The 26,951-nt window shown below is 41.2% G+C and overlaps 2 protein-coding genes and 1 pseudogene across 3 annotated transcripts in view; 2 read left to right on the top strand and 1 right to left on the bottom strand.

The window, feature by feature from the left end:
* The window catches only part of LOC110988279 (disco-interacting protein 2 homolog C-like), a 44,908-nt gene extending 37,829 nt beyond the window's left edge, over nucleotides 1–7,079 (top strand). The window contains exon 38 of the mRNA XM_022251638.2: nucleotides 1,782–7,079. Coding sequence (XP_022107330.2) covers nucleotides 1,782–2,034 — 253 coding nt within the window. The 3' untranslated portion in view covers nucleotides 2,035–7,079. The remainder of the gene's footprint in view (nucleotides 1–1,781) is intronic.
* Nucleotides 7,080–7,359: 280 nt separating this feature from the next.
* On the top strand, nucleotides 7,360–25,787 carry LOC110988287 (uncharacterized). Of its 2 annotated transcripts, none has more exons than XM_022251648.2 (5): nucleotides 7,360–7,559; nucleotides 8,050–8,339; nucleotides 8,843–9,920; nucleotides 10,482–10,628; nucleotides 11,499–15,138. In XM_022251648.2, exons 1-5 carry the CDS (start codon nucleotides 7,538–7,540, stop codon nucleotides 11,699–11,701), a joined length of 1,740 nt encoding a protein of 579 aa, XP_022107340.2. In that variant the 5' UTR covers nucleotides 7,360–7,537; the 3' UTR covers nucleotides 11,702–15,138. The 2 variants fall into 2 exon arrangements, with proteins under 2 accessions (XP_022107340.2, XP_022107341.2); XM_022251649.2 differs by lacking the exon at nucleotides 11,499–15,138 and adding an exon at nucleotides 25,669–25,787 and having other exon boundaries at nucleotides 7,361–7,559.
* On the bottom strand, nucleotides 25,749–26,842 carry LOC147799627 (adenosine receptor A2b-like; annotated as a pseudogene).
* Between the last annotated feature and the right edge of the window lie 109 nt (nucleotides 26,843–26,951).

Below are 26,951 nucleotides of genomic sequence, written 5' to 3'. Positions count from 1 at the left end.
ACTCAGTGTTCTCCACAAAGTTTAGACCACCCCGCTGAAGTTTTGCCACCCTGCCAAAATTCTCACCGCCCTGCTATTTTTTCTGTTGGATTTTCCCTAGTTTCCACCATCTTCAGAGTTTATGCAAAGAATTCTACCCCACTTTATAGAATGAACATGACGAGATTGCTATCATTATTCAGCGTGAAGCCAGATGCAGTATACAGTACAAAAGCACAAAATTGGACTGGTTCTAATCTCCCAGTCATAGCATTTTCATTTTGTAGTGTCAAGAATCAGTACCTCAAATGCGGTGTGTTTTTTCCTCGGAAAATTCAGCCAACTTCCTTCATGTAGTTCCTGATTTTTCTTAGATCCGGATCACTTGAAATAAAACTTCTTTTCTTCTGTTTCTAAAAGTATTTCTTATGTGTTTCACATTATCAAACAAATTCAGGTGAAATGTAAGCTTCTTGTACAAAATGTTTGTTTCAGAAGACATCTAGAAGAGAAAGTTTTTGCCAGCTAGATTTCTGTTTCAAACTTAGACATTTTGGAACGGCTTCTCAAAAATCGACCAAAAAATACAGGGTGATGGGTCATTCTGTATGTGTGATTCCAAATACTTGTTTCTTAACAGTCCTATAAACTGTTGCATATAGTGTATGTTTAATCAAAATGACTTTTGGAGTTTCCATTTTTTTGTAAATTGGCCAAAATCTAAAGGCATATTTTTCCTAGTTGTGGATTACACCATAAGTGCATGCACTTACAGTACGGGCATAACAGAAATGTACGTGTATGTGACGTAATGGGTTTGTCAACTGCAGCTGGGAGATAGTCGCTGATTGCTTGCAGTATACAGCTGAAAAACTAAGTCAAAACTTACACAAGTTTCACTTTTTAATTCACTGAAATTGTTCTTTATGAACTAATTTCCTCGAAATCAAGAAATTCTTCATTGGAAAATCAGCTTGCTACAATGGCTCTGGCTGACTTTTTTATGAGAAAAATTTTGTCGCTATTGGGAACCGATAAAACCAACTCAGAACTAGAAGTGTTGTCACTTCTGACGATCCCGTAAGTCCAGATTAAAAGCTGAGATTTTGAAAGTAATTTTGTAGTTTTTCCAATACATGAGTGGACGACTGACCATATTTTGCCGGAATTATAGGATTTTGTCGCCGGAATCTGACCATGGAGTTATTTTGAGATCCAGATTTAGGGAAGTGACAGTGCATCATACACTTGCGCTGTGCCCACGTACGTATTGTCCATGTAATCCCAAACCATCTGCTCGATGGCAAGTTCCGATCATTAAAAAAAAGGAACATGCCCCAGAAAAAAAATCAACTTCTGATGACCTCCCGATAAGAATCTTGCCTGCATTTCAACAAGAGCAAATTTGATTCAAGGAGTCTAAAGAAAGTGCCCAGGAAATACCTCAGATTGCACCACAGAGCTTCTAGAATCCAAAATTTTCTGGGGCCCTTGCCCTTGAGGGGGCCGCAGACCCCACGCCGTAATGGCTTTGCACTCCGTGCTTGCATCATGTGCTGCCCTGCTATAATCTTAGGCTGTGGAGAACACTGGGACTGATGTGTTCCTACTCATTTTCGTATATGTGGCTGCGTCCAAAAGTTGTGGCTTTGGCCAACAAGAACATTTGTACCTGTAGAAGCCATGAGCCAGCTTCTGCTGCTTCTCAACATTAATGCATGTGTGACTGCCAATCCGCAGCCAGGACCCTTTTTTTGGAAGCAGCCCCATTCTCCTTTTAACCTGCCCATCCTTCTTCCCAGCGCCGTCTTCACCTGGACAAACCTGCTGGTGGTGGTGGTGGAGCTGGACGGCAAGGAGTCGGAGGCCCTGGACCTGGTGCCCCTGGTCACCAATGCCGTACTGGAGGAGCACTACCTGATCGTGGGCGTGGTAGTGATGGTGGACCCAGGCATCATCCCCATCAACTCCCGGGGGGAGAAGCAGCGCATGCACCTGCGTGACGGCTTCCTGGCTGACCAGCTGGACCCCATCTACGTAGCCTACAACATGTAAATGCAGCTGCACCCCAACAGAACGGTCAGTCCCAAGATCCCCAAGCCACCATCGATCCTCTTCCAAGTCAGTAGTGCAAAGAACGAGTCTGCACAGTAGACAGTAGAGTTTTCCAAACCTATCCCTTTTAGGTCTTTCAGAATGCACCATTAGATTTCAGGATAGAGGAAGGCAGAGACCAGCTACCGTATGCTAAGCTCAAAGTCTTTTGAAAGTTTAAGTGAAGCCTGTGCTGTTGGGCTCCTTATCAAAGGTGGTTTTTAAGTATTTGGATCGAGTTACAAGCAGATATTTTTCTGGGAAGTTGGTGCTAAAGTGAAGTGCTTAATCAACAGACACCCCTGAGCCTAATGGACTCGACCACATCTGCAAGCCACACCTGCAGAGAAATTCGAACAAACTGTTGACAGCAGTTTTACACCAAGCTCATTTTTTGCATTTGTATTCCTTTTCATGCAAGGCCAAGGAAGATGAACTAGTGCAGTCAATCCTCATTTACACCCTGACTGTGGACACAAAGTATTAGGGGTTTTAAGCCAGTGGTTTTTGGATGTTCACACACATGTGGAGACGGTGCACGTAGACCCAAACGTACATTTTCACGTAATTCAAGACATGCATGCAGCATGCACACCCCCATTCTTTATAATGTACAAGGTGGCTTCAAGAGTGCGTGTTCATGACAGAAGCACTCTCAGGATCGTAAACTGACAGCCAGTTTCTTAATGGGGCCGCATCAATGAGTGTTCTTACGCAAACGTCTCTTAAAGATTTTCAGTGTGTGCCAGATGGCGTAGTATAGTGCAGGTAGAGATTTAAAGACAAGTGGTCCAGGAATTTGTCAATGTTTTCCCATCTATTTCTGGCCCCTTAAATACGGTGAGTTGATGCCTCAACCATGTACACATCGACATTTGTGTGATAACTGTCTCTCAAGTCCTTCTTGCATTAGATTTGGTACAATAATTCCTTTTATCCGAATGCTCTATTAATTACAACTGCTTCCAGTTAGCGGATAATGTCTTAACTTTTGACACTTTGCTTCATGTGTTATCAGGAGGCGTTGACTTCAGGGGAGTATATCTGGTGACTGCGAAATCAGATTGTATACAATCAATGAATTATAAACATTAAATGAACTAGAATTTTTTTTAGACGGGAGACCCTCTCTTCCATATAAAAAAAATGAAATGATGCAAATTCAGTCTAAGTTGAGTTGTTTGATGACAGAATTGTCTTTGTCCAAAGTGAATGAGAGTTATGTGTGTAGACTGATGCCAAGACTTCTATTTGGAGAGTAGTAAAAGCATACTTGCTGGCTTGTTGAGTAATCACTTCATAATGTGGCAAGTTTGTATTGCGATTTTTGTAAGATAGCATTAAGGATTAAGAACTAAGTCGTAAATGTGGCAACAGATTTAGATATACAGGTTCTAAATTGAAATTTTTAGGTTCACATTCTAAGAGATTGCCTTTATTGTGTATATTGGGGGAAAATGATAAATGGGGCAGTTTTTTAGGGGCATGTTGAGAAGTGTTTCACTGCAAAATTGTCAGAACTTTTCCCTATCATCTTCATATGAATTGAATCACATTTTCTAAAAAAATTCTGATATTGTTGAAATCACTGAATTTCCTAATCATGAAAATAATATTAAACTTTTGCAAGAATAAAGTACCTACCCCGAATTAGATTATACATATACCCTCCCTTTCCTTGACAAAACACCGGTCAAGACTTGCACCTATGTTTAACATGTAAAAATATTGGCTAGCAGTTAATGTTAATAGTGAGGTTGATAACGATATATGTGTATTCTGGTCACACGACCTGGCCTATGATTTTTGTTTGATAAGCCTGTATGGGCATTGCTAGATGGAAAAAATACAACTATATGCATGATTTAAGAGAAAATAATAGACTTGCTTGCAGCAGTGTATGGTTCTCCGTGTAAAGCCAAGACGTGTACATAGCTAGAGGAACTGTACCAGAGGTAATGAGACGTACATTTGAACCGTTTGTAGGAATGGACAGGTGTAAGGCAAACTCTAACGCAGGAGAAAAAGTCTTACACACGATGCTGATTTATCCAGGTTTTAATTTATTATTTCAGTGTAGCTCGAGAGGGCGGATATTAGCAGGTTAAGATTTTGTGTAAAAGGACAAAATATACAACACAGGCGTAACTTCTCCTGGCCCTGGAAAGTTAGTGTGAATACATGTATTTTGGAATGGATTTAGTTGTGGACAAGATAGCAACGTAGCGTTAATTTTAACATTTTATATGGTTCCTATAAATCGTGATGGCTAAATTGGCTATGCAGAATTAGAAACGGATTCGATGCGTATTGATCACTAGAATAGGATCCCTTTTTCTTTTTTGATCAGTTGTTTGTTTTTTTTGGGGGGGTGGGTAGTTTGTCAATACATAACTTAGTGAAGGAAGCAAAACGCAACTTGTTTGAGATTATAAGTTCGGTTCGAGGAATGGCGAAAACGGCTCTGGAACTCAAAGACTAATTAGGGAAAGGGGCATTAGCTGTATGAAAGACTGACTAAATGTACATGTGCATTGGCTGAGTTAGGGTTAGTAGTTAATTGGTTGTCAGAAACAGCGCACCTGTATTCACCCGTCGTGTCAGGTTTTTAATTCTTTAGAATCAGGGTCTCCAATTAATCCATTCAAGCTGGTCAGAATCGGACTCGACCAATACAAGGTACCTGGAAACAAAATTATCACATAATTAAAAGTATCCTTGTCACGGCAGAGGTACATTCTTGCATTGGTTAGTTTGTTGCGTTCTATGGGAAAAAAGTGACAAGATGAGATTGAAGTGATTGATCGTCGGTGTCCGTCCCTCTGCAGTCTTCATCGCTTTTTGTCAACTTTCTAGATGCTTTTTTCAGCTCATAGTTTCTCATGTGTCCGGAGATTCCGTGGGTACAAAAAAATTACGAAACGCACAACTTCCGTGATATTGTAAATTAAAATATAGCTTCAGGGTTTTACGTTCCACATTTGCGTTGCATAGTGGTCCAGAGCAGTCACTTCCCTCTGTGCAGTGCTGTGCAAGAGTGTCTGCTCTGCAAATACTTATTGCTTTAGAAACCGACACGTGACTACTAGTAGGTACGTTGCATGAAGTTTGTTCTCACTCGTCAATGGACTTTAACTGCGTAGACCTTTTTCACCCACGAATAAATGTAAACAATACCACCACGTGTGGACCGCCTTGGCCACGGTGATCGCACCTAATTCCTACGGGCAGCTTCAACCACGTGCAAGCGCACGTGCAAACGCTGAATGCTTGACTACTTTATCTTGAATAGATAGATTACCATCGCAACATTATGCACTCATAACCATTACAACACATCGCAGTCCAGTACGATCGTGACATCACTGGAAAAAGGTGTATACGTTCCTAGAGAATGCGTTGATTGTCGAGTTTACACCATTCGAACCTTATTCATGTTGGGGCCAAATTCATAAAGATGCCGTCTTTCTGTAATCACATTTGTGGAAAACAATCGTCGGCTGGACTCCGTTAACAGTCAACTGCAAGTACAGAACCGGTTTTACCTTTTATTTCTGTGACTTGCTTCCCAAATGTATTAATTACCGGTACGTTGATATATTAATTTGTCTTATGCAAGTGTTTTGTCGGATTTAAGGGTATGAAGTTTGGTTACTCACTCTTGATCAGCTGTGCTGATCATGCTTAAAACTTATCAACGAGGCTCTCAGTTTAGGTGTATTCCTGTTTTTCTATTAAAAGCGCTTGTAAGTAATCTTCCAAATAAGTGATTATGAGATCACTTTAACCGTTACCGTATCGTTCGGTAATTAAGACGACATGGAATTCTGGAACTTCATCCTTTGGGATTTGAGAATTTTCCTTGCCACTTTTCCCCTATGATTCGAGGTAACACCTGACTGAATTTTACGCCAATCGGCTTGCGTGCATATTGCTCCTGATACGCCAGTTAATGTGTAATAATGACTATATGCTACAAGTATTGCCAAGTATCGGAGGCAATAATGTGTCGGAGTTTGGTGTTGCAACGGCATTTATTGGCTTCCGTTCCGGCTTTGATAACCATCATTTTGAGTGGCTGCTGCTAGTTGGATTGCAGGTTGAAAAAAAACCGACTAAATTCACAAGAGTTAGCGTCGAGCCTCATGAATATTCCTTCTGTGCAGAGGATGTACAAAATATTATGTGAATGTTTGTATAGTTTGGTTTAGAAAATTGATTTAAAGACGGAGGTAGGGTTTCTTTTTCATTATTTAAATGGGCGACTGTAGCCGCTACAATTATGCTAAATTTTGTAAAGTGAAATTAAAAAGTACGGTGTCCTTTCTTGACAACGAAAGGTGCTTTGGTGTGCAGCATGTAGATTGAAAATAGATCCCTTCAAATAAATGCATTCTTAGGTCTTCAAAAGATAACAAGCTGTTGTGATTTCTTAGTGTGGCTGACAGGTTTTCTGACTTATAACCATCCTCTCTAGAGCCGAGCAGTCACATTTATAGCGAGAACAGTAATAGTTGGGTTAAATGTGATATTTGTCGTTTGCCATATGTTGTAACTGAATAAAAGGAAAAGCTGTGTTGAGCGTTGCATTGCCTTTGGAACATGCCGCAAAAAAGTTGTTGATGCCACTAGAGGTACGGCTAGAACTAAAAATCCGCTTTTGCTCCCCTGTTTTAATCCAGGGTTGCTCTTTTGCTCTCGTGTATTGGCTTTTCTTGGGTTCAAGGTGAATGTAAAGCTAGCTTATAGGAAACCCTTACAACGAGAATACTTGTCAAGAGTTTTAATCAAGTATCATAACTTTCGTTCATAAGAAGAATATTCAACTTTGCCAATCTAAGATCGGGCATTTTTGAAAGATGTAATATAGATAATAAACCAGATAATGTTATTAATTTTTATTGGTAAATATTGTTGCATTTAAAGATGTTAAGGTTTGCGGTACATAATATTCGTTAAATGGAGGCTAGTTGAATTCAATAAAAGCTTGGCTTAACATTAACTAATATTGAGAAACTACTTTTTCTCTTTCTGTTCATTACAATGTGGCCCCTTCTTAGAATTTCTTGACATTTGTTTTCAGTTTTAAGACTGATTTATCAACGCCAAAATTCGTCAAATTCGGTATTTAAACTTTAGCCAACGTTAGCGTAATGACTATTTTATGAACTCTAAAATAACTGCAAGAGAAGGAAACTAACAACTAAAAGGGGCGGATGACCAGTAAAAGTCTACGAATTTTAATATTCATAATGAAGTTGTTGCCCACCAGGTGGCGCTGTTTGTATTGTGAGCGTTAGTTACCGATTGTGAGACGCGCGCGTACGTACAAGACCGTCGTGAAACAGATCTTGCTTGCACGTGTAGATGACAGCTTCGCTTTGGTGTTCAGTGGAATCGACGCATATTTGCGGTTGGAAAACGATTATTTTCTACAAAGTCCGTCACTTTTGCCAGTCTCAAAATGAGTGATATCAACCCAGGAGGTGAGTTTCGATAAGAGCGAGCAGTTTTCCAAGTCTACAGTCACAGTGTTGAGGATAAGAAAGAGCTTCAGAGTTTGCATTTTTACATTTGAGGGAAATTGAGTTAAAGGAAACCTGTCAATTTCTGTAAACACGTCCACGGGGAAGGAACATTTCCTTCTAGATTTGTGATGTCACTTTGCTGTTGTGGATGTCCAAAGAGATATTGCGAGATTCACGTTATTCCAGTCAAAAAAAGTAAACGGTCTGCAACAAAATGAAACCAATGGAACCAAATCTGCATGCCTCCTGAATGGAAATCCAGGTAATCTTTATTCATCCAAACTGGATGCGTTTACATTTTTAGTAACATTCAACGAATTCATTGCCGAGTTCAACGGTTGAAAATATATAGCAGTTTATTGTATTGACTTTTGTTGCAAGGTTTTGTTGAATTTAAGACTAATAAAACAGAGATTGTTTTTTACTTTTTCCCCCATTTTCTGTGCAGTACAATACGTGAATGCTCTCGTTCAGTCCGTGGACGAGTTCGTGGACTACACTGATGAGTTTCAAGAGGAGCTGGATGCCCAGGCCGAGAGGCGGGCAGCCATTGCCCTGGAGGACCCTGACTCCGTCTGTGCCATGATCATGCAGGCCGGCTTGGCACGCCTGCTGCAGGAAGCGAACGAAGGCGGCAGGGAAATCTACGGTGCCGCTGTGCCCTTCAAACAGACAGGGAGCGGAGTTACCGTGATGGCTGTGGGTGGAATCAGTGGTGGCACCACTGCATCTACGAAGGTTAGTTCAGTTAAAAAAATTGGCAACTCCAAACATCAGCTTTGTAAAATGTAGGTGGGGTTCGGACGCGTTTAATTCCATGCTTGTTTAATGGTAATGTTGTATAAATTTTAATTATTTCGTGTGTGTGATTTATATTTATTTTGAATAGATGGTCTATGTACAAGCATACAGCTTATGGCAGTTAGCCAAAATCGTTAAAGGAACAATGTAATATACTGTGTAGAAGACAGTAAATGTGTCATTTAACTAGTACTAAGTATTGTCGACTAACTGCAAATTGGAAATTATGAGGGAATTTGTTGTGAGAGGTTAAAAACGATAAACTACGTGTTTCACCCATTTATGCGATTTGAACAGCTAGCTGCCACAGGAGACGGAAAACACAAATCACCACTCACCATGCTAAGATGAGTGCTATTAAAACGGAAAACTATAACACTCTTTGTTAACTCGGCAGAATGCTCTCCTTTGACAAAACTCACTTTATTAAAACCAAACAGGTGTGTGAAGAATTGCATGGCATACCCTCGTGCAAAGATAACAGGGCTAGCTGTAGTGTGAGCGGCGTCACGGAAAAGCCAAGTGAGGCAACAGGTGATCTTGGGAAAGGGAGAGAGGATGTTGAGGAGAAAGAAGTAGAGGAAAAAGAAGAGGATAAGGAGGAGATGTTGAGAATGGAGGAAATTGAGCTGGAATTGGAGGCAGGGCGTGAGAATCAAGGCGAGAGTGTGCAGGCAGCAGGACAGGAGGGGACGGTACAAGTAGACAAGACAGAGGATAAGAACGAGGATGATAGGGAAAGGAAAGCAGAGGATTGGATGGTGATGAAGTCTGAGGGCGAGGAGAAGAAAGGTGGAAGTGTGCAGGAGGAGCAGCTGCAGGATTCGGAGACCAAGACACGGGATCAGGATGGGATGGAGTTTGACGAGAACTGTGCACCACATGCTGTAGTCGAGGCAGGCGAAGAGGAGAAACAGGCAAAGGAGAAAGAAGAGATGAAGGGACCGACTCAGGAGGATCAGAAAAAAGATGGGAAGGATGTTGAGGAGCTGGATGGATTAGAAACTGAAGATGGAGCGCACGTAGACACGGAGGATGAAAGAGAAGTTGAAGAATATGCAGTTGTCAAGGATGGGGAGCTGACAGATGACGAAGTGAATGACTCGAGAGAAGAAGCGGAGAAAGTGACCTCGGAAGAACAGAAGAAACCTGAGAAGCAGAGTGAGGTGGGAGAAGACCTGATAGACCAACAGGTGGAAACCGAGGAGCAGGAGGCAGGGGAGGTGGAAAAAGAGGAGGAGGCCATGCAGGATGATATCGAGAGGCAGGACGGATTGATGAAGGGTTTACCACACGAGAGGATCGACCCGGTGAAAATGGATCCAACTGAGCTGGAAGAGAAGGAAGAGGAAGGAAATGGGATGCAGGAGGATGGGGAGGCTGATTTCAAGAAGGAACAGGGGTCCAGAGGGGAGAACTTGGATGCAGAGGAAGAGAAGGATAAAGTGACGGTGCTCAAGGAGGAGATAAGTCATCTGGAAAAGGGTGGAGATGCTGTCAAGGAGGGCGGTGAAAAAGGTAGGTGAATCTAGGGTACTTTTTACTGCGGCATGAAAATCTTAAAAGACTGAAAACAGTGTTCGGAGTTGTATTGAAGTTTCAGATTGTTCAAAATGTGACTTGATCAAGCAAAGTTATAATTTCTAAGTTCTATAAAGACATGGCGTAGCAAGATTTAATGCAGAATGTACTCAAACATTCTCATTTGGTTCGATGTTTCGAAGTGATCAGTTCATAAAGACTTGACGAGGGCCCAAGCCAAGAGCAAAGCGTACTATGTCCTTTATGTAAAGTAAGTTGAACATCCCGTTGAAGTGTTTAGAAAAGCGAGGTCAAGAAATAAAAACTGGCGTAAACTCTTGATACAAATTTAATGTTTGCTTTTCAAAAAAACAAGAGAGTCACTGCTGTGTTGCTTGTCGATGCTGAAATATCAAAATGTTCCTGATTTGTAAACCTTTACCCGTTTTCCTAAAATATGGAACCATTTTCATAGCGAGCACACGTAATGCATGAAAGTGTACATTTATACCGAATGAGCACATTATTTTTGTTATCGATGTTTGGTGTTTCCTCAAGATTGTACAGAGAAAGGGACAACAGTTGCCCCTCGGGAGATCAGCATCATCACTGAAGATGATGTCAAAACTGCAACAGTCACTGATGAGATGACCACTAGTGACGAACCCGCGACAGAGGAAGACCATACACTGGTTGTCAGCAAAGGTAAGGCTTAGATCATGTTCATGTTATGATGATAAATCCAATCTGGAAGCAGCTGAGTCCCAGTTGTATCCTACTGCTGAAATTACTTTGGCAGCGGGCAGTAGGGATTATCTATTAGCTATAGACGCGCACTACCTCGGTTCCTTGGCCCTGAGGAGCCATTTGTCTTAATGTTGTTATCTCATTCTTAGTCTCATTGAATTATGGCACTTTACCGAAAACTTTTTCGGTGTTGCGTTTCTCCCTGTTTGTTTCTGTCATGTAATCTCACTCTTAGTCTCAATGACTTATGGCACTTTATGGGAACGTTTTTCGATGCCATGTTTCTCCCTTCCACCTCTCGAATGGTGACCCACTCATGATTACGTGTGTCACCCTCGCATCTCGTTTGCTAAATCAATTTTGCTCCCCGATTACCGCCACTGTTAGCTGTGTGTTAAAATGGGAAAGATTACAAATGCACCTCTCGGCGTGCGGGCCACTAAAGTGTCCCAAGGAAATGCAGCCATATTAATGATATACCCCATGACTCGTTGAAAGCTAACATGAGATGACATTTGCGCTTTCACGATGACAGCTTTCGTATCGTGACCACTTTGTTGATAACCAAGATGTTTTTGTTGTATTTTTTAAGTAAAAGAAAACCAAATGGTGATGCTTTGAGTACGAGATGAAACAGAACAATGTAGGAATGCGGAGGGCGATAAAGGTGTTCTTTTGAACCGGGATAACTTGTTACCGTGCAAAAAAATGGGAGTTAACACTGCGCGCAAGCTCTTATCGACGTTCTGCTGATTTTGTGAAATTCTGTACTCAAGCGATGAAACTCTGTCCCAAGCTTTCGTCAGCTTTTGTGTCGCCATCAATCAGGTACAAATAACATCGACACTCCCCCTAAGATCAAGAAAAGGGGTTTGTGGGCCAGGATCTTTGGTAAACGCACGAGCAAGGCAAAGAATGACAAGATGAAGCAGAGTGACGAGGAGCACCTGGAGAAGGAGGAACAGAAGAGGAAACCATCGAAGCTGAAGAATCTCATCTTTGCTTGCTGCTGCGTGCAACCGATAGATTAAGTTAAGCCTTGGGGTATTGGAAAAATGCTGGAGGCCGGGATTCTTCAAAGGTTGGGCCGTCAGGGGCGTACGCCTGTACGTAGAAGGGGTGGCTGCCAACAGAAAGTGTGGCCCTAGAAATGTGTTCGCTTGTCCTATACCTTCGGCAGCAAAGTACCCAGATTACGTTCAGTCACACCCTTTTGGCTACGCCCCTGCTGATGGTGTGCGCCTCATGGAAGTTACTCCCACAAGCATTACAAAATCATCACAAAATCTAATGCTTTTTCCATCGATCCATACGAGAGATAAGCAGAAAAGCACAACAAATAAGAAAAGACTGAGTGAAAGACCGTGGAGAAATGGAGTTCTGGAATGGCAGTGCTTGGGATGCGCAAGAATGAATGATTTTATGGTGATGATGATGCTTAAAATCACGTTGATTTCAGTGACAATTTAGTATGGATGACAAGCACGTCGACTGACGATAATGAAGGTAATGACCAGTTAAAGTGCAGACATCGATGGGCATGGATCGTCATCATCATCACCACCATGGTGGTGGCCCCTCGAGTGAGTTGAGGATGGTGATCCCTTCTTCTCTTGTGTGCCCTGATGTAGCTGTTGAGGCCAAGGTTACTCCCAGAAAGTCGTGGGCAATCTGGGGATGACAGGGTAATGTTCTCTGTATGTTACTCTGCGACTGATACCTCTGCTGACACTTGGTTGAATCAGCGAGTATTCTCAAAACGGCCAACACCAAAATCACAGAGTTGCTTGCAAATCTTACTGTTCTGTGATAGATACCCTATGTCCGGTTGCGGAATACCACAGTCATGCAAGTCCTTAATCTCTTCTTTGGTGCCTTACGTAGGCGGTGTCCGTGTATGAGCTCGGAGTCCAAGATGATAAGCGGCATTGGGTCACAGAACGTGATTAATCCGGGGCAATTGCCTTCTTATAATCTGTGTCTCGATGCTTCACGTCTCGCATGGAAGGAGAAACACTGTATGCGGAACTTTGTCTATCCATGTGAGGATTAGCATCCTCTGGAGGCATTTCATTCGAAACCTCTCGAGCATCTTGGTGTAGGTCTTTGTTCATGAAAACTCGATCTCGGAGCCGACCAGATGAAGAGCATACAGCATTGATTCGAGATTCGATTCGTCAAGGAGCCCTTTGTGAGAGGTAAAAATACTGCCAAGATATTTGAAGTGGTCAACATTCTTGGGGGAGAAATCCCGATAGCGAGCTTTGGCTGTTACTCGGGGTTGTCTGAGACATGTATCAATTCCGTGTTAGTGGGATTGACTTCTTCAAGACCCATGCGGTTGTGGACGCAGTGCAGGGAAGACAATTGAACAATTGTTGTGTTCGAGATAGCAGCGGAATCATCAGCACATTGAAGCTCCAACACCAAGTACGTTGATGTCTTGGTGTTTGGCTAGAGCCTCCGAAGATTGGAGACACTGTCATCAAGTCTTTATCGTAGATTAACCCAATCTTCTTTGTGCGAATGGAAGAAGTTGCAGTACTAATGGCAATGCCGACATGACATGACGTTTGACGCTGATTGATATATATACGACGCTACAGAAAGCTTAGGGCCACATTTCATGGAGCTGCTGTACAGTTAGCAGAAATATCATGCTAACCTTAGCAGAAAAAATTGCCATCCTTATGCACTATCTCCATAAGAACTGAATATGTATCTCTATCACTATTTCAAACTTCATGGCAGTGGTTGGCGTGGTTGAGCTAACGGTTGCACGCGCGTAGAGATTTCATTTGTTACGTCACGAAGTTATGCAAATTGTTCTTCCAAGGTTAGCATGCCTTTGGTTGTGCTTACTGCTGACGGTCTCAGTGGAACACGTGAGCCTCTGATAGCTTGAAATCGTGTGCCAAGCAGCGCCATGAAGTTGGTCTGGCCACGTCATCATGCATAATGGGCAATGAGGGATTCCAAATTAAGCAGCTGATGTTTGGGGCCACTGGCACAGGGCAGGAGCATGTAGGGACGACCCTGCATGCCCTGCAAGGACAACCTTAAAGAGAGCTTGAAGCGGTGCAGCATCGACTCCTCTGAGCTTGTGGAAGTAGCTCAAGATTTCCCCCACTGGTGAGCTCTACTCTCTTAGCAACATCTTCCTTTGAGAGTGAGCAACGTGCGCAGCAGGGGACAGCTCTAGAACGATCTTACAGAAGTGCAGTAGCATCTGTCTTGATAAACGAGCTCCAATGCCCCGCTTGCCAGAGACTCTGCAGATCTAGTCTGGGTCTAGAGTCTTTCAAGAGTTCACAGGCAGGAGCACAAATTCAAGCCTCTGTGATATCTAAAGGCAGCCTATATTACAGCCATACAGTGGACCGATCGAGGGACCAAGAGGCTGACTGACCTGACTGACAACAAAAGGACAAGAAAAAGAACAGAAGATCGAAGTACATGTACTTTTATTTGGAGGGCTCACAGGAAAAGAAAATGATACACGGGGTAAAATACGACGAGGGGTTGTCTGAACAGAGAGACAGAGACAAGGGTTGACAACGGACGGAAATATTGATGTGGATTTTCCTGGCCAGTTTCAGCAAATATAAACTCATTTTCGTCAATACGTATTCATTTTCGCACAGATGCTACGGTTTTGTTTGTATTGGGATTTCTTTTCCCTTTTCCGACATTCGTTTTTGTGCACGCAATTTGTTAGCTTTGCCGTTCAGTTTCGTTTCCATCATTCCATTGCGTTTGTGGGCATTCCGAATTACACTATCACCATTCTTCAGTCTAATTTCTGCTGCCGCTTATAACAATAGATGCACTCAAATGAAAATTTATCGATGCGTAGGATCTTTTACCTGCGTGTGATTTTCTTTTTTGTTTACAGTAAATCTGTTTCGCGTTCTGAGTATTCAATCTAGTAGTATTGACGCCGTTGGTCTCCTACTGCTAGTCATTGTGTATGATGGATGTGAATGATTCCTTCATATCCTTTATTCTGTGTGTGTGTGTCTGCGCCTATTTTCTTGAGTCAAATCAGAACGGTTTCGTTTTACTATTTTTTTGGCGCGCCGTTTGTGTTTCCTATACAATTATTGGACCATACAAAATGCATACATAAAGTTAACAAAAGCGCGGGGGGCACACGAACAGGAAAAGACTTGCTTACAGACCTTTCTCTGCATTATCGCCCTGAAAGCGTTAATCAGCTTTCCCTTTCTACGAACCTCATTGTATTTTTGTAAAAACCCGGCCGCCACAATTTTTGTGCAAAGTCATGTTAACAAAAAGCTGTCTCACGACCCACGGTTAAACCTTTTTTTCCTTGGAAATCAGATTTATATATCCCGCAAGCCGTTATCACTGGAACTAATTTAAATTAACACAAGGGAAACAAGATTACTTATTGACTAAACCGAATGCTTGATCAACCCCTTTCTAAGCCCTTTGGCGAATGTGAATAAACGAAGGACCTTTCGAATTTGAATGAACGTATTTTTTGAAGAATGTCCAATAACAAATCGAATGGCTGCTTTTGATTACTGAATGCTCGTGTGAAGAATCATTCTTTTTAAAACTGAAGTAAATGGGCCCAATGTTAAATTGAACGACGTTTTGCTGAAATGGGCCGGGAATATCTATAATATCGAATGCACACAAAGGCAAACTGTCTGGACAGTTTAGATTTCATTTCCAGACAAAAAGGGAGAAGAGGATACTGACTGACAAAATGAATGGAAGAGACCGACCGGCGACTGGCGATTGGATGGACAGTGGGATCGTTCATAAAATACGTACCGGTACGCTTGAGGGAGGGGTTGTTGACATTGCTGTGCTTTGCCTACCGGGGAGAGGGCTTAGAGACATCGCCTGCATACACAGAATGCTGATATCGTGAAATAAACGTGTCCCGAAATAAATGTACCCCTAAATTTGTGCATACAAGCTTTATTCACGCATGAAAGTAACTTTCTCGGCGAGTATCTCTTTGCGCGAAGTGATTATTAACTTACTGTCGATGATCGTTTGTCACAGCTTTTTTCTGTCTCTCTCGCTTTGCATTACGTACAAATTAGAGCTTCTCCAGCATCATTTGAAGGGAAAATGAAGGCAGAGAGTGAAGCTTGACGGTATGGGAAACATAAATTATAGTTGCCCGTATAAAATTTGCGACATTGCAAATATTTTTTTTCAAATTATTTGCCGAGGTATTTGCAACGTGATATCCCATCAGAGCCACAATAGGATGAACTAGATAGTATAATATGCGCATGTACGGAACAACCGTTTGAATAAGAAAACTAATAGACAAGTACTACTCCCGATCAAAAGTCAATGTCGGAATCCTATGCGTGCAACGACTTTGGTCAACTTTGTCAACTTCTCAGGGCTTTTTCAACAATAAGGAGCCTGAGTAAAATGTACCATATAGTTTAAGATTTCTTTTGCCGTGGCGCGAGTCTTACCTCAGTTTTGTTTTGGTTTGTTTTGTGTGTTGTTGTGTTTCTGCTTTTCTTTGCAGAATTGGAGCGCACGTTATATTGGTATCCAAATCAACTGCTCTTACCGTCAAGCAGGGTTGACCATTTTAAATAACCTTGATTTAAACCACCGATTGAAGTTGAGATTTAAATCAAATGATTTCTTTAAAAATCACTGATTTAAATCATCATATGATTTAAATCATATGATCATCATATGATTTAAATCATCATTTTTCCCAAGGACAAAAATGTTCATTTTGTTTTCATTTTTTTAACTGAAATACTCTTACCTGTAATTGACAGCCTTTGATTTCGTGATGTAAAAACTCCTTTGAACTCTACACTTTTTGACAAAACTTAGATCGCAGTAAAATCTGATACTTTACCGTTAGCAGCTCTATCTATGATGAGAAAACTGTCTTTAGGCACACGTAAGTGCTATACTGCACGCCCTGGTATTTCACCAGGGCTTAGAAAAGATTGAAGTTATTTATTAATCGCTGATTTGTGATTTTAATTAAATTACTCCATTTGATTCTTTTCATTCAAACTCCAATTTGTTTGAGTTTTTTTTACCAAAAATAGATAATGAAAATTTACACACATAAAGCTAAATTTGCTTGCTTTGAAACAGATAGGCCTAATTAAGCCGACTTGTCTCCGATTTTAAAAAAGAATTTGAAAATGCTTTTTTTTTTTAAATGTCTGATTTTAATTTAAAAATCACGTTTTTGCTTAATGGGGGAAGGTCAAGATATTACGAATAAATGTATTTTTTCTCAAACGGGATCACAAAACTACTCAATAAACACCAAAAATTGTTCTCAATTCAGAGGTGTTGATTGGTAAAATTGTAGTAGAAATGGTAGGACACAACTTGTTGCCATGGGATGTGGCAGCACAAAGAGCGTGTATCACTCGTAACAGTGCATCGACGTTCATGTGGATCGCAGGCCTACTACTTTCGCATAGTGTAAGTCTTAGTCTCGCTTCCATCATGCAGAGTTTCAAATCTTACTTTCGCATAGTGTAGACAGTGAGAACTTAATTTCAAACAATTCTGAAGACACTTCCAATGCAAAACCACGATCGTGTTCGTCTACTCTGTCAATTACCTTTATTCGTTTAAGATGATTAAAACCACCCTCCGACAAGAGTCTTTATTCTGTCCTTGATGCACGTTTGTTGATGTACACACGTCCGTCGCATGGTGACAAGATTAGTGCGCTTTATGATGGTGATATTAAGACATAATTTAATTTTTACGTGATCTGCGTAAACGTTTGACCGTAGTTTCACATCTCGTGTACAGATACCAAATTACTTTTAAAATATGTCAGTTTAAAATGACAACATAGCTGGGTGTTTTATTTATTTAAGCCACATTTTACTTAAACGTTTTTACCAATTAAGGTTTTAGCACTCATTGTTCGCGTACATCTGATCCAACTGTGCGGACGACGGCGTTCCTGTCGATTCGGTGATGTCCGATTTTCCTCAATTTTTTTTAAACTATGAACTTACAAAAGTGAAGCTATAAAAACGTTAATGTATTTAAGAACAAAAGTTGGTCAAAGTAGGACCTTTCGGCCTTATAAGTGCGCGAATTATGGTAACTCGTGGATACTTTTTCTATATTAATACCTTCCGAGACTAGCTTGACAGGTAGAGTCCACCATTTTTCCTATATGTGGTATGTTCGTTTGAGGCTACAAAATTACTCAAACTAAGAAGGGAACCTTAGAACAAACCTGCAGTGTCAGCTCAGTGAATACTGAATATTCCAAGGAAATCATTATTCAAGGTTTTCGATTTCAGATCAAAATTTACTGTGTCATGTTTTGAATTTGCGCCTGAATGCAGTGTCTGGGACACGTTCCCACGTTCAGTCTGATTGCAATTATACGTGATGTCACGCACCGAAGTGACGAATTGTCGTGTCAACGCTTGCGCGCGCTTCTGATAGCAATTTTCCAAAATGCGTTTTTGGACACATCCTTAGCAATGGCATGCTTTCATTGTTTTCTTCGAAATGACAGCTTGCAAGAAAGATTGATATCAGAGGGAGTTTCGTTCCATAACTACCTTTCGTCGGTAACTTCGGTAACTGGAAATGATTGACTATGCATCGTTAGTAGTCATAACTCAGTACCTTTCATCTTTGTCATTGAGATCTTACCCAGTACATTCAAGCACAAGCGGTGTGAGATGTTGAATAGCAACATGGAATGCCTACATAAATGTGACTACTGTGTAGGTTTGTCACGCCAGTGGAGGTGGGAAGTCCAGAGAGCGTCGGCATTCTGTGCCGACGCACGTAGGGTATGCGTACTTTATGAACGGTCCCAGAAGTTAAAGGAAAAGAGACGGACTGACCAAAGGACAGCTTGGCAGCAGAGCGTATGCATGAGGCTTTTACACAGAAAAGTTCCCTGTTTGTTTTGGGGACCAATATAATATATCATGGTATTACTGAATCAAGCAACAGCTTTACCATCATTATGTGGGGTCGTAGGCACAAAAGAAGAGACTAAGAAGTTCGGTCGAGCTGGCTTGCCTAGTGTAGAGCGTCCGGGAAAGGATTAATGTTTGAATATTCATGGCTCGATTACACGAGGATTTTTTCAGGCTCTTTGCTGTCAGAAAAGACCAGTTTAGTTATTAATTCGTGTCTTTTATTCATAAATCATAATCAATAACTAAAGGCACGGAGGGCACTTATAACATCATGAACATGAAGACGAATAAAAAGAAACAGACTCAGTGTTGATGAAGAAAGGAGCTAGAAATCAGGGTTGGAATCGAAAAAAGAAAGGAATCGTTGACAAATGTGGGCTGGTAATTTGACGTACTGATGATCAATATACACTGTAAAACCCAAGCGTTTAACTTCTAAACACAAGGTAAAAGTAAATTTGTAACATTTTGACACGTTTATGAATATGCACGTACGACATGTTTATATGCTGACCACACTATTTTGATTTAATAAACGCAACGTATGTTTATAATTAAATATATGGATGGGTTTAGCATATGTTAGGTTTTAAAACACATTTTAATTACAAACACGTTTTTGTGTTTATTACTTAAACGTCTAAGCACTTTTTATACACTTTGACGCGTTTATAAAGGCTGTAGTGTTTATTAACTGCACATTATAACACGTGTTCAAGTCATACGCAGTGACGTGGAGAGTGGCAAGCCAACTGCTACAACGGGAACAAAAATGGTTGAAATACTGTTGACGGACCATATTTTTTTCAGAAACTTAGCACCCATCCAAGATCCTGAAATATCTTTCCACGTTAAATGGACGAACCAGCGTAAGAAACAAGAAATCCGATTTCGCTACATTTTCAATTAACAGCCAGCTCCAGACGTGTTTGGGACGAGGAAAGAGATCGAAGTGTGCATGCACGTGCACGTACATACAACGCACGCGCTCAGTCGTGTCTTGAACGCTTGGCGGAATAACTGAACGTATAATTATTGTCTAAACACCGTGTTTATTTTTGGTGTGATACTCACTATGTATCCATATACTATACGTTATATCAGCTTAAATTAACCACTTACAATATGAAATTTGAATTTCATAGACACTAAAGTGTAATGGCGGAAAATAATGGATTCGCGTTTTAAGCCGCAATAAACAGGCGTTTAATATCCCGATGATAAACACTTTTTATGTTAAATACGTTCACGTCTAAACGCCCCGCGTGTTCAAATGTTTAATGTGTTTTGTTCACAAACGCGTCAAACGTTCTAGGGTTTTATAGTGTACTTCAAATAAAGCCAGATTGAAAGAATATAAACAAGAAGAGAAAGAAAACGTAAACCACTGGATAGCGTATGCTGGCTTGGTTGAGGGAATAACGTGGACTGGGATAAGCAATAAGAAAAGCCATAGTCATGAGAATCGATCGAGACAGGTCAGTATTTTGAGTAGAAAGTGACAAGAGAAGAGACCGGTGCTGGTTTTGACAGGTGAGTGGTGAGGTGTCTTAATTCGGTTTTTGTCATAAGACTAAAAAGAGAGCGAATATGTATTTACTGCCAAAATTTGAAGCCTGTAAAGAAAAAAGCCCACTTCAACGCGTTCTCGGCCATGTAATACCAAAATATATTTCGGCCCTTTTCCGAACGGGCATTTCTTTGTCAAAGCCGCGGTATCAGCTGTAGGCAGTCGAATCGAGTGCACCGGTATGTTGCTCAATCTGTATTAGAAATCCGATGTGGTAAACCACGGACCATTAGGGATGTGCAACTTCAGGTCAGAGCTAGCTCAATGGTTGTTATGGCCGGCAAAGTATCAATGGAGATGTTGCATTAACCCTGCGGGTAAGATAACTCTGGATTACATAACACCTTCAGCCAGTGCAAGAGGGTGTGTCGATGAATAACGGTTTTGTCAGGCACGTGCAGCTGCAGTCAAAATCACGTCTAATCCTCGCGTGAATGAGTGCTTGCATATTACTAGATTGTCTGTACATCTGGACCTTTCCACTATTTTGTGTGATTTTAATGTTTTAAGTCAGAGTATAACATTTTATTAAGTATGATACTCAAGGTATTCTATCTTATATTCTGAGGAAAGGGTGCCACAAATTTTTAAGAAGTTGTCCTATTAAAACGAGATTTCATTCTGTCGAGTGTCGTGGATATATGCCGTATTATCAAAATAAATGTTTTAAATATTATTGTAAGTAACACCTTCATTAAAATGCATAAAGCAACGGTAAAATAGGGCATTTTGGAGTGTAAAATTTCAGAAATATCCTAACTAGGGGTGGCAAAAGTAATATCCAAGTAGATACCGCGTAATACCATTGTCGCATATTTTGATTTGTAAATGGTGGCAAGAAATTATGTGCAACTACGTCCACAAAAGACAGAAAACAATACTATTGAACCAATTTCGATTTAAATGTACCATCGTTTTATTATTGGTTATAAAAGTAAACGGCAGTCAAAACTTGTGGATTCACAATGACGAATCACACGTGTTCGAAGGATTACTCGTAAATAACACTGATTCGTTTCATCTCAGAAGGCAAGAAAGAAGATTATAACCTGATCCAAATCTACATGTATTTCATTTCTCTTTAAAAGTGATAAATGGAGAAAATAGTTCGTTAAAACAAAACGAGTAAATTGAGACATAAACTACGTGTATCACGTAGTCGCGAGCTTTCTCAAAAAAGTCATGAACAATCCGAGATCGTACGTGTTTATGAATTGGAACCGCTCCAAGCTGCACATCCCTGTTTAAATGGTCCGTGTATAACCTAAGCAGCGTGTTCTTCCCTGTGCATTTACACTCTTGATTGCTCCTTGCTACTGTCCTGTCCTAAGATCAGTCCGTCTTCTCAACGACACAAGTTAGTTTTCTCCTGATCAGGACTTGGTCGATGCATTTGTGGCTTCTTTGTGTGAACTCTCGCACGACTCAAAGAACCCAGTCTGGATCTGCAGAGTCTCTGGCAAGTGTGACGCTTGGAACTCGTTTGTTAAGACTGGTGCTGCTGTGCGTCCGTGACGTCGCTCTCTGGCTGCCTGTAACTGCTGCCTATACGTCGCTCACTCTCAAGGATGACGCTGCCAGGGGAGTGAGAGCACGCCCGTAGGGTCGATCCTGGGCTTCTTCCCCATGCTCAGAGGGATCGATACCGCATCGCTTCAAGCTCTCCTTCGGGTTGTCCTTGCAGAGCTTGCATGGTCTTCCTGCATGCTCTTACCCACCGTCAGTACCCCCAAACAGCAGCTGCTTTTGGATCCCTTTATTGTCAGTTTTGATGACGAGGCCAGACCACCTGAGTGTATCTGATGCCTTCCCGTCAGACAGACGGAAAGACAAATGTAAACCACAGAGTGAAAAATACAAGCAAAAAAAGAGAAAAACTATCTGCCAAAAAGACCCCAAAAAAGTCAAAGGGGCACTTGAAAGTGCCAGAAGGCATCATGATAGAGGACCTTTACAACTGACATAATTGTAAGTGACAAATTTGATGTATCTGCCACTGCAGATGCATCAAATTTGCAGGCAGACTTGACGATACACGACGATAGTAGACAAATATCGTTCACAGGCAGTCCCAGGTTTCATATAATGACATAAAAATAGGACAACAAACAGACGATTTAAAGACGACGAACTGTAAAATGGACAAAGGACCCAATTTGGAGTGTAGCTGGTAAGACGGCTGACAGACATGCTGACCGAACAAAAAACATAGACAAGCGGGTCTTTGTAGCAGGGATGCACCCGGTGAACACAGCCCAACGTAGGGACGGGTGACGATCTATGAGAAAGCCGAGTAAGCAGGCCGAGTTGACAAACAAACAGGCAATCCGATTTCCAAAAGATAAACGTGAAAAAACCGAACAGACCAACTCACGGATAATTCGCGGGTTACCAGAACTGCGTACTGGAAAAACGGCTACAAACACCATTCAACAGAGAACATGGAGAAAGATAAAACAAACAGTCCAAAGTCAGTGGCAGATGGAGTGACAAACAGACAGTTAAGACTGGAGAGTTCAACTTAAAAATTGAGGCAAAGTGATGCGCACAGTCTGTCATCCCCACTTGTAGAAAGAAAACACAAATACCAAACTCTCGGTTCCGGGCCCGTAATCTTTTCGGCGTGCATTAATTTCTTCACAATCACTTCGTAATTTATGCATTTCACGAAGAGAAAAAAGGTAAAAGGGACACTTGGAAGTGTTAGAAGGCATCATAATATAAGACCTTTTTAGCTGGCGTAATGTCAACAGAAAACTTTGGTGTAATAGTGGCACGCAGACTGGGCAGACAGACTTTGTGACAGAAGACAGAAACCATAGAAAAATAGTTCGAGGCTACATAAAATAACAAGAGTAATTAGGAAGATGACCAAATAGAAGAAGAACGTTTTAGGCAGAGGCATGATAGGAAAGACGGTGAAATGGACAACAGAGCCAGAGAGATTGGGAAGACAGATGACAGACATGTAGACAGAACAGAAACGTAGACAAGAGGGTCTTGTAACAGGGACGCACCCAGTGAACAGCCCAACGTAGGGACGGATGAAGATCCGTGAAAAAGACGAGTAAGCAGACTGAGTAGACACGCAAACAGGCATTCCGATTTCCAAAAGCCACGTGGAGAAACGAACTGACTGACCCACTGATAATTTCCAGTTCGTGGGGTATACCGGAACGGAGTAATGGAAAAACATACAAACACAATGTAACAGCGAACATGCAGAGAGATAAGACAGATAGTTCAAAACAGAAAGGCAGATGAAGAAACAAAGTTAAGTCTTGAAGAGTTGAATCGGTAGTTCATGACAAAGTGAGGCGCACACTATCAGCCCAACCGAAGAAGAAAACAAATACCAAAATCTCGGGGTCTGGGCCATGGCCTTTTCGGCATGCATTAATTTATTCACAATCTCTACGTAATGTATGAAATTCACAAAGAAACGAATGCTTGTGTTTGATCATATTTACCTTTGCTGCATCAAATCATTGATCATTGATCATTTTATTATGAAACAAATGACATAAAATTTCCGTGACCGTCTTAAAAAGTCACATTTGTATAACCACAAAAGCTTGAAGTGGAGAGGCAAATCCTTGGAACCATGTCAAAGTATATAAATCAATTTAAAACCATTCCGAATCATTATTGGGTGATATGCACCTGTAGAATGTCTTCAATTTCTTTACAGAAGAAAAAAGGGATTTTGAAAATGTAAGTTATTGTCATCACAAATCGAGTTGTTACCAGTGTCAAAATTTCACAGCCGAAGTGACACATTTTTTCAATATATCTATGTAAGCAGGCCATTAAATTTGAAACTCAATATAAAACAAGTTTGTAATAATTTGAATCTGTTATTATGTGACATAACTGCCTGGGAAAATATATGTCTTCAGTTTCTTTAGAGAAGAAAAATGTATTTGAAAATGTAAGTTATTCATCACAAATCAAGTTCTTGTCAGTGACAAAAATTCACATCAGAAGTATCGCCATTTTTCAATATATCTATGTAATCAGATCATTATGTATGAAATTCAATATAAAACAAAAGCAATACTGTGAATCTATAATTATTTTAACAAACTTGCCAAGCAGCCAGAATGCTTTCCATGGATATAATCATTTCTTCGACGTTGCAAATCAGGGTTAATTTTTCATACACATTTGTCATATCTGAATTGCTCTTCCTACAGTTTTAAATCATGTTTACATATACAAACAGAGACTGCTGCGAAATCTGTTTTATAATTCCTAATAAAACTACATGAAATATATTTTTTCTGGTATGTGTGAAGTTTCTTATTACCAAGATTGTTTGGTAAGGTAGAAGGCCCAAATGAGAGTGCAAGAAACACCACTTTGAAACAAAAATAAATCAACTTCAACGATGCACTCTTGACCCGCCACCTTTTATCCTGGAAGAAACATATCATCCTTTGTCTTTGCTCAGACCAATTGCTGAAAGTGCAGGCCTGGGTGTACATAAAACATTGCGCCTCTCGTTAAAACCTGTGTTTATTGCACGAATGCTTTTAGTCCATTAGTCTTGGTCAACACATTTCGCTACAGCAACGGTGCAACCATAGCAAAATGGTACGACCAAAATCATTTATAACTTGGCATGAAGGACACTCGGTCTTGTTCATCTGAATTTTTCTGCAGCATTTTCTGAGTTTTAGAGCTCTCTTTTCGATTTGTTAAGTTAATAGTTCTTCACGAACTTATACACACCAAAACCAGGAGTTTCAGAGGAACAGAATGGTGATACCATAAATTATACAAAGTAGTTGTCATTGTCCTGCGAATGTATATGTGCTACTGAGACAGTCTGGTTTCAAATTTTATTCAACCTTGTGAAGTGTCTCTTAACACGTCCAGGTCTACACCGCCATTTCGTTAATGACTTTTTTAATCCACTGTTCACAGTTTACACCACGCTATCCGATGTAGGGGCCCCGTCTTGATTTCACCCGTGTGAAAGTATTTAATCTTTCAACACCTGTTCATTTATTGTGCGTGCAGGATATGTTTTCGGCTAGACAAAGATTATTATAGTGTAAAAGCTGCGTAGCGTTTAAACACTTTCATACCCACGTTTTAAACATATTTAAACACCTGTTTAAAAATTGTACATTAAAATGCGTTTAGTAAGGTGTTTAAATGCTAACTGTCTTTCCATGGCTCACGTTTAGCTTTGAGAAATCCGCTTGGCATATCAGTAGAATGTGATGTGTGTAGAATGTTTCAAGTAATACCATAAATTTCTTCTCCTTTAAAGGTGAAAACGCGAGTCGTTTGTTGATCTATATGATGAAATCTTTCAAACCTGACAGTACATATTAATGTGCAAAATTTCGTTTGAGAACGATTCTTTTTGGTCTATTTCAACGGTCCTCTTTTCTGATTTTTTTCTTGGCAAATGTCCTTGCGCAATTTGGTATTAACCAATGTTCTCTATCTTTTACAATTCACACAGGCAAGAAAGACCCCTCTATGAGACAATGTGAAAATATTGCTGACCCTTTGGCAGAAGAGTAATCCGACACAATGCAGTTTCTAGAGAGCCGTGGAATGAACTTCCGTTGTAGAGGACAGTATGTGTTCATTTTGCGTGCAGCATAGCCCGCGTCGCATCTTACAGCAGAATGCAGTCAGCAACATTTTGGCGCGAGCTCTGAACGCATCCATCATGAACATGTAAATGGCCGTATTGCACATCGGGCTGACGAAAAGAGCCAGCCACAACGAAAGCAGAGCGAACCAAGGCGTCTCGTTGGAGGACCCAGAGGTGGGGCTGTTTGTTACAATGTTGATTACCGACAGAGGTATCCAGCAAATAACGTAGATGAGAATGATTAGCACAGACACAACCAGCAGTCTGGCGTTGCGACGTGCTACTTTCGACTGTCTACGGCGGCTTCCGTCCCCCACGAATCCTAAGAGACGATGAAGTTGCCACGAGCGTCTGGTAAGTCTTCGAAGCATGGCAAATCCCGTCATGGCAACTATGACGAAGCTTGGGATCGTTACAATACAAGCAAACACCAGCGGGAGGGGAAGGATTTCAGCGTCTCGAGTTTGTGCGATGCATATGTAGGCCCGCTACCGACGAAGATATAGTTGAGTTGATCTGTAATCATCAGAGGAATCAGCGGCGTGAACGATACGAATAGACTCACGAAAATGACGCCAAATGTCCGCTTCTTTGTGACCCAGGCTGTATACTTCAGTGGGTGACAGATAGCGACGTACCGTTCACAGTTCAGAAGGTTGATAACGCACGTGTTTAAAAACGCCAGGACCTGGACGAAATAGGCGCAGACTCGACAAGCCGTCTCACCGTAGGGCCAACAGCCGGCCCACACTGGGTACACGGTCCAAGCCGCCAAGCATCCCAGACCAAATCCGCCCGCTGTCAGGGCCGTCAACAGGTATCCGTGGACATTGCAGAGCGACGGCGTTGTCGTCAGAACGGCGAAGTTTAATACATTTGCTGCCAGGATGCAGACAGCAGTTGCTAGGATGATAACCGCGTCCACTGGCCGAGCGAAAATCTTGATATCGTCGTCTAGTTTGCAAAGCATACCAGCGTCAATGGTCATATTTATAAACTCTGTTATCGTTGCCGTCTGTGAGACGCGTGATTCCATGTTCCTCAATTTATCACCAAAAAAAAAATCATTTGTGCAATTACCAAAGACCACTTCGTCTGATCGTTCCGTTCAAGATGTCCAATGTAAGGGCAGGATTCATGTAATG

The sequence above is a fragment of the Acanthaster planci genome, linkage group LG03, assembly GCF_054643075.1.
Source record: "Acanthaster planci isolate LZ-2023a linkage group LG03, COTS_SCS, whole genome shotgun sequence".
NCBI classification, from domain to species: domain Eukaryota; kingdom Metazoa; phylum Echinodermata; class Asteroidea; order Valvatida; family Acanthasteridae; genus Acanthaster; species Acanthaster planci.
This window is presented reverse-complemented; position numbering and strand designations above follow the sequence as displayed.

Bases quoted from the DNA above. Each gene is read 5' to 3' on its own strand.
- LOC110988287 (XM_022251648.2), top strand. From the start codon at position 7,538: ATGAGTGATATCAACCCAGGAG. The intron at 7,560-8,049 runs GTGAGTTTCGAT...TTTTCTGTGCAG, and splicing joins GAGTGATATCAACCCAGGAG to TACAATACGTGAATGCTCTC. The intron at 10,629-11,498 runs GTAAGGCTTAGA...GCCATCAATCAG, and splicing joins TACACTGGTTGTCAGCAAAG to GTACAAATAACATCGACACT.